This window comes from Condylura cristata, unplaced genomic scaffold (genome assembly GCF_000260355.1).
Source record: "Condylura cristata isolate star-nosed mole 26May11 unplaced genomic scaffold, ConCri1.0 scaffold00008, whole genome shotgun sequence".
NCBI classification, from domain to species: Eukaryota; Metazoa; Chordata; class Mammalia; order Eulipotyphla; family Talpidae; genus Condylura; species Condylura cristata.
In genome coordinates this window covers 2,861,961-2,874,305 of record NW_004567109.1, presented here as the reverse complement: position 1 = coordinate 2,874,305, position 12,345 = coordinate 2,861,961, and the positions used below count along the sequence as shown (strand labels likewise).

The 12,345-nt window shown below is 57.9% G+C and overlaps 1 protein-coding gene across 1 annotated transcript in view; it reads right to left on the bottom strand.

Moving 5' to 3' along the window:
* Positions 1-1,449: 1,449 nt before the first annotated feature.
* The window catches only part of PGD (phosphogluconate dehydrogenase), an 11,296-nt gene continuing 400 nt past the window's right edge, over positions 1,450-12,345 (bottom strand). Inside the window, exons 2-12 of the mRNA XM_012722152.1 lie at positions 11,538-11,717; positions 9,478-9,543; positions 8,936-9,054; positions 7,359-7,428; positions 5,443-5,577; positions 4,157-4,346; positions 2,580-2,710; positions 2,287-2,420; positions 1,993-2,092; positions 1,761-1,883; positions 1,450-1,679 (exon numbers count right to left, since the gene is read on the bottom strand). Coding sequence (XP_012577606.1) covers positions 1,560-1,679; positions 1,761-1,883; positions 1,993-2,092; positions 2,287-2,420; positions 2,580-2,710; positions 4,157-4,346; positions 5,443-5,577; positions 7,359-7,428; positions 8,936-9,054; positions 9,478-9,543; positions 11,538-11,717 — 1,368 coding nt within the window. The 3' untranslated portion in view covers positions 1,450-1,559. The remainder of the gene's footprint in view (positions 1,680-1,760; positions 1,884-1,992; positions 2,093-2,286; positions 2,421-2,579; positions 2,711-4,156; positions 4,347-5,442; positions 5,578-7,358; positions 7,429-8,935; positions 9,055-9,477; positions 9,544-11,537; positions 11,718-12,345) is intronic.

Here is a 12,345-nt window from a genome sequence, read left to right as displayed (position 1 = left end):
TCATTATTTTTGTTATTTTCTCGCCTGGTCCATTATACTCCTGCTATGAGTGAAACCATCCGGTATTTTTCTTTCTCTTTCTGGCTTATCTCACTAAGCATGATCTTCACCAGCTCCATCCAAGTTGCTGCAAAAGACAGGTGTTTCTCTTTTTTGGTTGCTGAGTAATATTCCATTGTATATATGTACCACATCTTTCTAATCCAGTCATCTACTTTTGGGCATTTGGGCTGCTTCCATGTTTTTCCAATTGTAAATAAAGCAGCAATAAACATGGGGATACAAGTATCTTGAAAAAAACTCATTTTAATAGTGCACAGAACTTAAAAAGTAAGCCCGGGGCCCTCCCTGGTGGCTCAGCAGGTTAAAGCACAGCACAAAGAAGCTTAAGCCACTTCCGCATGAGTTCGATCCCCCACCCGCCCAGGAGATCCACATGGCGGACAGACCTCTCCTGGCCCGCCCGCTGCTCCCCTCAGCAGTGTACTTCCACGATCTGCCTGTTCTGCCCCCCTCTCTGTCTCTGGTGAATCCTCTCACCTTCCGCATCTCTGGCCTGTACCCCAGTGCTGTACAATGAATAAATAAATCTTTGAAAAAAAAAAAAAGTAAGCCCGGGTCAGGAGCAGTGACCTCAGTGGTGGGGGTGTGTGGGGCATGAGGAGAGCGAGGCTGAGCTTCAGAAGTGGACTGTCCCCCAAGTCCAAGGGTCTGAGCGAGGTCAGATGATAGATCTCAGCTGTTAAAACAAGGAAGTTGTTCGCTTTTTGCTAAGGCTCTCAGGGTTTCCTAAAGCATTCCGGAGAATTCTTCCTGGAGATAAGGCTGCAATGAAGCAATGACATTGGCCCCCGGCCATGCACCGGTTCAGTACGCCAGCAGGTTGTTCCCACGATGACGAGAAAGGCCTGAGTGAGCAAAAATCGCCGCAGCACACTCAGGCAGCAAATCCAGGGGCCTGACTTGGGAACCGAGGGAAGGAGCCAGGAGGCTGGGCGCGCTGAGTGTTTATGGTGCGATCTTGGACACACAGAAAGGCAGAAAGAATTACAATGAATGTCCAGGGCGCCGCCAAGCCCAGACCCCAGCGAGGCCCTGCCCTGCCACCTCGCCCTTCCTGCAGAGTTCAGCTTTATCCTCGATCTGGGGTTTCTCATATTGTTCTAGTCTTCCGTAGAGATAACATAGATGTATACAGATAAAGAAAGCAAAGTGGAGAAAGTTAAGAAAGGAAGAAAAGACTCTAATCTAAGGACCCTGGGTGGAAGCTTTCTGCCGGGGGCTTCGGCCGGCATCCGAGGCAGGGGTGGGGGTGCACACTGCAGCTTTAAGTGCAGGAGCGGGGGCTCCCCCGCCTGCCGGGGGAGGGGTGCCACGCCGGCCTGGGCTGCGCCCGCGTCACCACCACGGCGATCACGGCTCAGAACCACTTCACAAACGAACTCGGGGTGACTTTTTCAGGAGTCTCTTGCGACACTTTATTCGAAAAGACATGAGCAGAAAGGAGGGCAGCGGGCCTGCGGGCAGTCACGTGCGGGTCCCGTCACGTCCCCGGCGGCCTAGGCGTTGTATGAAGAGGACGACACGCTGCCGCCGTGGCCCGTCCAGTTGGTGTGGACAAAGTGTCCCGGTTTGGTTAAGAGTTCATAGGTGTGTGCCCCGAAGTAATCCCGCTGGGCCTAGAAGCAAGAAGCCGGGGTGAGGCGACTCGCCAGGCACGGGTCCCCGCCCCGGGGCCGTCTGCTCTGAGGCAAGCTCACCTGGATCAGGTTGGCGGGCAGCGTGTCGTGTCTGTACCCGTCGTAGAAGGAGAGGGCGGTGGTGAAGCAGGGCAGGGGGATGCCCGCCTGCACGCCGGTGCAGATCGCCCGCCGCCAGGATTCCTGCGCAGGGGAACAGCAAAGATGGGCCGCGGGAGGCTCACAGGAGCCGGCAGAGGGGAGCCGGGTGCCCCGCAGGCAGAACCCGGGCAGAGTCCCAGCGCCTGGGTACCTGGCAGTTTTCCACAGCCGACTTGAAGAAGTCATCCAGGAGCAGGTTCTGAAGTCCTGGGTTCCGGCCAAACGCATCTTTTATCTTTCCTAGGAACACGCTGAAATGCGAGAGGAGACACCCGTGGCACGCAGGAACCCTGGCGCTCTCCCCGAAACAAACCCACCCCAGAGTCGACGAAGCCAGGGCTCAGAGCGCGGGAGCCAGGCCAGAGGGCGCCGGCGCTCAGAGCGCCCTCAGAGGCCGCGTCCTGGCCCTGGCCGGCACAGAGCAGCTGGTGGCCCCGCGCCCTACCTTCGGATGATGCAGCCCCCCCTCCACATCAGGGCGATGCCTCCGTAGTTGAGGGTCCAGCCGAATTCGGTGGCGGCCTGCCTCAGCAGCATGAAGCCTTGCGTGTACGAGATGATCTTGGAAGCGTACAGGGCCTGAGGGCAGCGGCCGCTCAGAGGGCAGGCAGAGGCGCCGGCCTGCGCCTGGCAGCCTTGCCCCCACCCCGGGTGGCCCCAGAAAGGACGGCTGGGGGAGCTGCACTTGACCCTGGGCCTCAGCAGGCCGCCCCGCCCCACCTGGCCCGGCCAGCCCACCTTCCGAATGTCCTCCAGGAAGGATTTCTTATCGCCCTGGAACTGGATCTTCTGAGGGCCCTTCAGCTTCTTGCTAGCTTGAACCCTCTCATCCTTCAGCGCCGACAAGCATCGAGCAAAGACCGCTTCTCCTGCGTGGGGAGGGGCGGAAGTGTGGCACCAGAGCGCACGCCTGAAGCCGGAGAAGGGGACACAGGCGCCCCAGGGCGAGGAGAGAAGCACCACAGGGGTCCGGGATTTCTGGGGTCGGAACGCCTCCCCCTGAGCTCCCAAAGCTTCACCTGGCTCAAAGAACTTCCATGAAAAGCGCTCAATGACTGACTCAACGAAAACACTAAGTCAAACTTGTAACATAAACAGGCGTTGGAGCTCAAAGATGAAGATGAAATGCAAACGGGAGTTGAGAGGAAAGAGGCGAAGCCATCGCTCGGCCTGCGGGGTGAGGGTCTGGGAGTGGCATTTCCCTCTCCTGAGGGACTCGAGGGTGTCTCTCCTGGAGCAGGAACCACCACCCGCTGGGAACTGGTCAGTGAGAGGCCCTCAGCCTCCCTCTTCCAGAAACGGGCTTTTAATTCTTAGTTTACAGATTTCCGTGGCGCCAGGACCAGCATTATTTTATCTCATTTGCGTAGAAGACCTTTTAATATCCTGCTTTAGTATCGAGGCATAAATACTTAGCAGCTTCACAGTCTCCCTCCTAGGAGGCGACTCGGTCGGGGACAGCGTGTGATTAGAGGGCGTGCTCTGGCCAGCGCCCAGGAAAGCAGTGCCCAGGCCGCACCCCCCCAACCGGGGCAGCCTGCGCCCACATCACCGTGACTCTGCACTTGCGGGCGGAAGCGGGGCGGCTGTGCGGGGAGGCGGGTGTGGCGAGAGCCTGGGGTCACCCGGCCTCGCTGGAAGGCCGACCTGCTCCCTCGGCTGCCGGCACCTGGCGCCCAGCCAGGGAGGCGCCTCCCACTGCTGGGAGAAAGGTCACGTCGCCTCTGGGGGATCCTCTGAGCCCTCTGAGCCCTTCCGCGGGAGCCGCTGGTGACTAAGCGGCTCCAGGCGCTGTCCCTGGCCCGCCCTGGCCTCTCAGACTGGCTCACAGCAGCCAACTTCCTTCTGCTCGGCGCAAATGACTTCCCTGTCACCCAGGTTCACGGTAAGCAGCAACATGTAACGAATCAGGAAACCAAAGGAGGGAGGAGCCCGGGAAGAGGGGCCGGTGCGGACAGCAAGCAGGAGCGCGGCGGGCTTCCCCGCACTCAGGCCCCCGTCTGCGCCTGCAGGCCTGCAGAGGCGCGCCATCTCATCCTCGAAGAGCCAACTGGCGGCTCTGCTAGTGCTCCTTTTTGCTCAAAGTTTTTCTATTCTGCTCTTAACACTTTTCTCTGTCTTCTCAGCTTTGAAGCTGAGGCGCCGGGGCTCCGGGCAGGGTCAGCCCCGCTACACTCCAAGCGGGGCCACACGCGGCCCGCGGACAGGGGCTAGCGGGGCGGCGTCTCCGCGGGGCCTGCGCCTCAGCTGCCGGCCTGGCCAGCGGCCCAGAGGACGTCACAGCTGCGAGACGGGCCCGGGAGGGAGAACGTTACCGATGAGGGTGACAGGAACCCCGTACTCCAGGGCCGAGATGGCGGTCCACTTCCCGGTGCCCTTCTGCCCCGCGCTGTCCCGGATCTTGGGCAGCAAGTGTGTGCCGTCGCTGTCCCGGAACTTGAGGATGTTGGCGGTGATTTCGATCAGGAAGGAGTCCAGCTCTGTCTTGTTCCACTCCTCAAACGCCTGCGTGCGAGACCGGCCGGAGTGAAGCAGGATTAGCGCGGAGAGCGCGCTGAGTGGTTCCTTCCGGGGGCAGGAACCGCTGCCGCCGCTCAGGGCTGAGGGGCTTCCGTTGAGCCCCGAGCACCCGCTCCCCCCAGCTGAGCGTCAAGCTCGCCCCGAGTCGGCTGTGTTCCAACCCAGCCTGGCCGTGCCGGGCCCCTGCCCCAGCCGAGCTGTCCTGGGCGGCGGCCCTTCGCCTGCTCCTTCAGCCCGCCCCCGCGCCCCTCGGGGGTGCCTGCCCTGTGCGGCCTGCTTCTCCACCAAGTCCTCACTAGTCGGCCCTGGGCCATGTCTAGCTGTCACCTCCTCCAGCTCCGGGGGGCCGGCTCCCCCTCCCGCGGCCAACGTGTACGGGGGTCACTCCACTACCACGGGACCCGACACCCAGGAACCCAAGCAGAGGATCTTTGCTGTGGAAACTTCATTAAATTTGGAAAAATAAGGGCAAATCAGTGAGTCAAAATAAGTGAGAATGATACACATGTTTAAATGAGGAGACTGAAACTGTAAAAAATCTGAAGGATTTGGCACTTTGAACAACAGTCTTTAAAGCACAGCCTGCCTGAAGTGACCGGAGCCAGACATTCTAGAAACCAGAATGCTGGCCAGAGCGCCCTCTCGTCAGCACGCTCTGAGACGCCGGACACTGAGTGTCTCCCAGAGTCGCTGTTACAACAGGCGTTCACCCAGCGACGCCGACGTGCTCAGGGAGCACAGTGCGGATGCCTGCAGTTTACTCTGCAGTGTGTAAAAAAACAAAACTGCCAGCGGGGTGGGCGGGGGCGTGGCTAGAGCAAGGGCAGTGCCATGCCAGGGCGACCCGGGGGCGTGCAGGCGGCGCACGGCCACGCTCCTCCCACCCCGCCGCGCGGTCACGCACTCGCAGCCGACGGCCGGGGCGACGGAGACCCGGACGCCTGGCGGAGTCTACAGCCCTGTTACTGTGGGCTCCCCCGAAATTAAGGCGAGTCCGTCCGGGCTGCCCGGTGACCCAGGGGAGAGGAATGGGGAAGAGGAGGGACGCCTGGCCTCTGCCCGTGGCGGCGGAGCGGCTCACCCGCGCCATCTCCGCGTGCTCCATGCCCAGCACGTCCTTCATCAGGTGGTAGGCCTCACAGATGAGCTGCATGTCGCCGTACTCGATCCCGTTGTGCACCATCTTCACGAAGTGGCCGGCCCCCTCGTCTCCCACCTGCAGAGCCACAGAGCCAGGAGGCCTTCAGAGCTGCGACAGCCAGGGCGGCCCCCACTCCCTCCTCAGCAGAATTAACTCAGTGAGACAGTGGCAGCATGTTAACAGCCACGGTGTTACAATGTAACACCAGTGTCAGCCTGATTAGTTTCGCTGAAAACTGATTGCAAATTCACTAGGCGCAAGTTTTCTTTCTCCCAGTTACTCCAGCAACACGCTCTGCTGCCCAGTTAAAGCCACTTGTGCTCTGAAAAATAGAGATGCGCTGTAGCTGCGTGACGCTCCTGGAGCTGAGGCGTCCAGGCCCGGGTCTGGCCCTGACCTCGCACAGATGCGCGTCGGTGTCCCTGGTGCAGGGACTCTGGCGGCCAGCAGGGCCGGCTGGTGCACCCCTCGGGTTTCCAGTTTGTGAACACACGCGGGAGGCTAACTCTGGACTTCAGCGATAACAAGGGTGGGCTGAGCCCTGCGGCCAGCCCTTCCGGCCCTCCTGGGAGGCCAAACGAGCTGAAATGGGTTCCAGCAAGGAGTGGAACGAGGAGTGACGGGGTCAGCCGCTTAATGGCATCAGGCCTGGCAGCCCTCTCTGGCAGTCACCTGGGATCAGTGCCGCCCTTGACACCAGAGGTGTCCTGTCTATGCAGACACGCAGAACAGGCCCCAACTTACCCCCCTTCTGATTTTGACACTTTGTTGGGCCATGAGTAACATGGCCCACAAGTTACCTCACCCCGTCCTTCCTGTGACAGTGATGGGATGCGCCTGCCCAGTCTACCACTCAGTAACCCCGGCCGAGGCCTGTGGAGAATCCACCCTGACTCATCAAGATGCGAGACCAAGGCCCCACGACTGGGGCGTGAGTGCACCTGAAAGAAGTCACCGCTGTCCTTCCCTGGCGCCTCCGCCGCCCACGAGCGGCAGCCCCTCCCAACTGCAGAGCTGAGGACGCGCCCGCTGACAGCCGGGCACCAGCCCTCTGCCCGGCGGAAGCACTGGGCTCAAGGGGAAGCTGTTCAAAACGGGAAGGGCCGTTGTAGTTGCTAAACTAATGCCCCAGGAGGGAGGGCTCCCCGTAACTCTCATGCCTTGGCCTCTGCTTCATCTCTAGCCTTTGTCTCTTAAAAGTCACATGGTAAAAACAGCAGATGAAGTGCTCTGCTAAAATTAATGGTGGAGTCGGAGCTAAAGAGTTGGTGGGGGTGACCCGGTGCCACCCCTTGGAGGTGAGTTAGTGAGAGCCCCGGCCTCCCCAGCCTGTTGTGTTCCCCATTGTGGGCGGAGGCTGCCCTAACTGAGAGAACTTATGTGCAACAGCAACACAAAATACAGGAAAGGGAGGCGTCTGTGAATCAGCCCCAGCCTCTTCACGGTCCCTGGGCGTGAGGCGCCACGTTCCTGCACAGCACCAGCACCTACCTCCACGCCCACGGCCGAGACAGCCACAGCAACAGCCAGTCGGCCCCCGGCCCACTTCAGACTCTGGCCGTAACTGGCATGGCCGAGAGAAATCTCGCCTGCCCTCTCGCTTCTGTCCCTTGTTAAGGAATCTGGCTTAGACGGCCCCGGGGTGCTACCTTAACACCGACTCGAGACTCTGGACAGTCAGTTAAGGTGCCAGGACGGGGCAGCGGCCATGCATTTTAGATACCAGCTGGGCTATCCACTGAGAGATCAAGAAGCTTATCACAGAGCAAAGGGCCGGGATGTGGGTGGCCCTCGCTCCCCGCACCCTGTCTCTGCCCACGCAGCCAGCTGGCTCCCAAGAGCAGCCCAGAACTTGCCCAGTCGCAGCAGGGTTCTCCAGTTCCTACTTTTGCAGCGATGCCTTGGAAGATGTTCTTGATGTGGGGCCTGCAGGAGGGAACCGTGGCGTTAGCAGCTGGAGGAAGGGGCCGAGTTCTCTAATAAAACTCCAGGGCCTCCACCCCAATTCTGCCCCTTTCTAACGACAGGAAGAAGTGCCCAGAAGTGTGAACATGCCAAGCCCCCAAGGTACACTGCAGCCCCTCCACCGACTGGCCAGCCGCCCCCCAGCCTGCTGGGCCCCAAGCAGAGGCAGGTGTGAGCACAGACAGAAAGGCCGAGCAGCTGTCATCAAAGCCATAGACATGTCTGCTGCACTCTGCCTGAGCCGTGACCCCAAACAACGTGGAAGTTGGGGTGCACACCCCCAGGGGTTAGGCCGGGTGAGTGTGAGGATGAGGACAGACCGGGACACTGCACTCACTACCATGATGAGGAAGGGTTGCTGCTCTTCGCCCATCACGGTGCCCCCAGGACAGGGAAGGGCCTGAGCCTCTTCCCCGCGCCCTCCCATACTGACCGGTCAAGCCTTCTTGACAGAGAGTTTTTGGTAAAAACACAAAATCTGACAGGGCAGCAAAGCTAATGCCCAGGTTGAGGGTGAGACCGCGGCACCTCGCGCTCTAGAACTTCATGCAAATTTAGTGACCACTTCAGGTAAAAGTGCATTTCTACTCAGGCAAATTCACGAGCCACCAGAGCAGCTGTGTGTCAAATTGTCAGGCCCACTCAAGATGAACAGTGTTAAGCTCTGGAGAAGCAGGAAGCCGCTACTTCCAGCTTTAACACTCGGAGGAGAGCCCCGGGCGCGTTCACCAGAGAGGACACTCAGAGGACCGTCTTCCCAGGGAGGCTCCGCCTGGGGTTAGACCTGGCCACTCCTCACTGTGCTACTAATGTAAATCTAGAGCAGCTGGAAATCAAAGTCATTCAGAGAAGAAGGTTACCTTTCCACGTCTCCCTCAAAAGGATCCTTTCTTTTCTATTTCTTTCTCTTCTGCTCCATCTCTCTATCTGGCTCTTTCTCTGCAGTCTCACGCGGAGTCCCTCAGTCTAAGTTGTGTATAATCAATTACTTGCATCTTTTCATGTTGACTCCGTCCCGCTCGCCACCCCCCCTCTTAAGCCTCACGCCCCTTTTTACATCACCAAGTACCCCCCCATCCCCGATCACCATCCCCACCGTGGCCAGCCTTCCTCTTAGAGAGCACAGGGAACATACCACACAAAACCTGCTGACTCCCAATTATGACACAGACAGCCATCGCAAGAGGCTGCCTTGTCCTAAGGCTTAGGGCCGTCTCTGAGCTGCTTCCTGAAAGCCTTTAACACTAAGCCTAGAGGCGCCACTGTCAGCCTCAGAGGGAATCACAGAAGGAAAAGAGCAACAGAGCAGCGTGTACATGATCCTGTCAAAGGGCGCGACAGAGACAACGGCACCCTGCAGCCTCCTGTCTCAGTATCCAGGCCCCACAGAGGAGAGCGGGCCGATCTGCTCACGGCTCCCTCATTCCCTCAAAGTTCAGGCTCCCTGTTCCGAAATGGGGGTACTCACCAAGCTTCTTTGTTCCCTCCTGGCATGAGTGATGGGCCATACCGGGCCCCATCCTCTCCACCACTAACTCCGCTCCCCACAAACAAGATCCCCTTGGCCTTGAGGGCTCGACACCGTCTCTACGTAAGAACAAATGAATTCCATTAGCAAGTGTCTCCCAGTCAGTGACAGGGGGCATGAGACCAAGGACCCAGGAAAAGACAGATCATTCAAGAAATTTAATCCCTTCACACCTGGGGAGCTAAAAAATGTCACGGTAGTGCATGATGGCGACCCCGCCCCGGAAGGGAACGAACAAAGCCAACCGTACGTCCTCATTTCACCAGAACAGTTCTCGAGCGAGAGGACCCAGCGAAGAGCAGGTTTAGCTCAAGGAGACTCGCTGCCACCAGCGCTCAGTGCGGGCGGGACCCCTCCCACACGAGGCCGGCAGAGCGCTGGCCCTCGTCCATGCCCTGCAGAAGGGCAGTCTGCTCTGGCCACATGTGCATGCTGACACTTTGTTCTAGAACATCTCAGAACCTGGGCCCCAGAATACTTACTGTCGTATCTCTGTATTCAGAATTGCCCCCATCGATGACGATGTCGCCGGTGTCCAACAATGGCACCTGCAACCAGACGCCACATGAGGGCTACAGAAATGGAGGGCAGGGCGGAACGCGCCGGTCAAACACGGATTTATCCCAAGTGAACCCCGTCTAAAAGCAGAGATGATTTCATTTCATCTCTCTTCTCTGAGAGCTAGCCCCTAATTAAAAGCTTAGAACTAGGGGCCCTCCCTGGTGGCGCAACGGGTTACAGCGCAGCATGATGAAGCAATCCACAGCCACCGCAGCAGGAGTTTGACCCCCAAGAGTGACCCGCAGGCCCAGCAGACCTCTCCTGTCCCCTCAGCAGTGGATTTCAGTGGATCTGCCTGTTCTGCTCCCCACTCTGCCTCAGGTGAATCCTCTCACACTCTGTACCTCTGGCCTGTACCCCAGTTCTTGTAAGCACAAATAAATCTTAAGAAAAAACCTTAGAATCAGAACTCACAACGATATGATTCTCCTTTAACTACTTTAAGATTTTACAACAAACAAAACCTAGTTGGGAAGATTTTACTTCCGGTTGGTGCCACCGCCTGGCTTATGCCCAACCCTGGGAAAAGGACTGGCCCTTACATGAGTCACGCCCCGTGGAATCTGCCCTAGAACAGAGGGGCCGGAATTACACATCAAACAGTTTAGTGTGCGAATGAGCAACTCAGTGGCCCCCACTTGGACAGGGCAGGAGGCGACTGGGCCTTGCACAAGCGTGTCTTCCTGTGGGCTCCCAACCGGGGCCTGTGCACTCCTCACCCCCGCTCTGCCCACGAGACTTTAGCGAACATTGCTTAATATTCCCCTACATTTAAGGACAATCTATTATTTCTCCAGACCATTCCTTCTCTGGCTGGCCATGGGCAGCTCAGCATCTTGCTACACAAAAAGCTTAGTGTGTTCTTTCTTTATCACAATGTTCTTCCTTTCTAGGTCATTTTTTTAAAGAAATGGTAGCACAGTGTCTACAAATTCCTCTCACTATAGAAATAATCCCGACACCGACACTTCAAGCCAGCCTTCCAAATGGGCAGTACCTGTTTTTCAGAGCTGATACTATAGAATTGTTTTCTGAGTATCTAAATAATGACTCATTTATATGGGATCCCTTCATCCATGTGCATTTTTTCTTTTGTTTAGTGGAAAGCACCCCAGGGCTGCAGGACACCAACCCCAGAGCTGCTGGGCCCTGGTCAGAGGGCAACGGTTGGGTGGTTACTGAGTGAGTGTCGTTCGATGGGAACAAGCCAGGGAGAAAAGAGGAGCCGGACCGGCGAGAACCACAGCAGGTGGGACTGCTGTCTCCTGGCCTGCGTGGTGGAGGAACCCCCCGTCAGGGTCGGACCGGGTCCCGGCTCAGTGTGTGTAAGAGCCAGGACCGGCCCCTCTTAGAGCATGACCTTCTCCTCCCTGCCCCGCCCCCCACCCCGTGATGCTCAGGGACCAGAAATACAACCGAGGCCTGCTTCCCAGAGGGCTGGGGGCTCAGCACTGCCCCCACCCCCCAGCACGTTCCATCCCAGAACAGACGGGCATGCTAAAGTCAACAAGATGCTGGGCAAAAGTAAGCACCCAGGTTTGAAGTTCCTAGGAACCCCTTGGGGCCTCGCTTTACAGGAATAATGAGAAAAGAAGAGTCCACTGCTAAATTTGGACACTGAGGCTCATTAACATCACTAAACATAAAAGTACACGACCAAACTGTAGGCTCCTAAGCAGCAAGAGTCCACAAAGTTCCTGCTAATGAATTCGTATTGATGAGGCTCCTGTGTGTCCTCAGAATTTTTCACACACACACACACACACACACACACACACACACACACACACACACACACACGGGAATTTTACCACCCGAGGATATGCTGTCATTTAATTAGTGCCAATCAAGTCAACCAACACTGAGACACTTAAACTGTTTAGTCAGACTGAGTAGTTTTCATAGCTAGAAACTGAAGGGGGGAAATACTCTTAAAAAGTTCTGTCACCCGAGGAGCATCTGGGAGCAGGGCCCGCCTCACCAGTTTTTCGATGAAATCGTCCACCGCTTGGCCAGCCTTCACCAGAAGGATGATCCGCCGGGGCTTCTTCAGCTTGGAGACCATCTCCTCCAAAGAGTGAGCGCCGATCACCTTGGTCCCTTTTGCCTCATTGGCCAAGAAATCATCAACTTTGGAGATGGTCCTATTAAAAGCACAGACCTAGACAGAAGGACGAAAGGCCCCATTAGGGGATCTCGGGCCACGAGGCCCTCAGACCACGGGCCAAGGACATTTCCATGCAGCCTGAGCTTGGGGGCAGCTTTCCTCTCACCGGGGGCGGCCGATCCCTGCAATGTTCACCTGGGGCAGAGGAAGTGACCGAGGCCGGAACACAAGGCCAGGCCCACTGGCCAGCACGGCTGGTGAGGACTCCAGCTGTCTGGGACCAGCCGGTATCTGAGCCGGCGGAGCGCTCTATATAAGCTTTGCACTAATCCAGCCTCATTAGGCAATTGCCTGAGCCACCCTGCAGCGATTCTCCTGCACCTTGCTGACTGTTTATTCAGGCTGAGAACGGACAGATTCTGCAGACACCCCAGAGACTGCAGAGCGGGTCTCGCCCACCCACGGCGCAGTGGTGCTGGGCCTCTGGGAAGGCCACAAGCAGCAATGAGCTGCACCAAAGGCAAGCCCGACCAGCAAGCCCGACCCGGGAGGCACAGCGACGTGGACAGCAGCGCAGCACTGGACACCAGCACTGCACTGGACACAGCCCTGCACTGGACACAGCCCTGCACTGGACACAGCACTACACTGGACACAGCCCTGCACTGGACACAGCACTGCA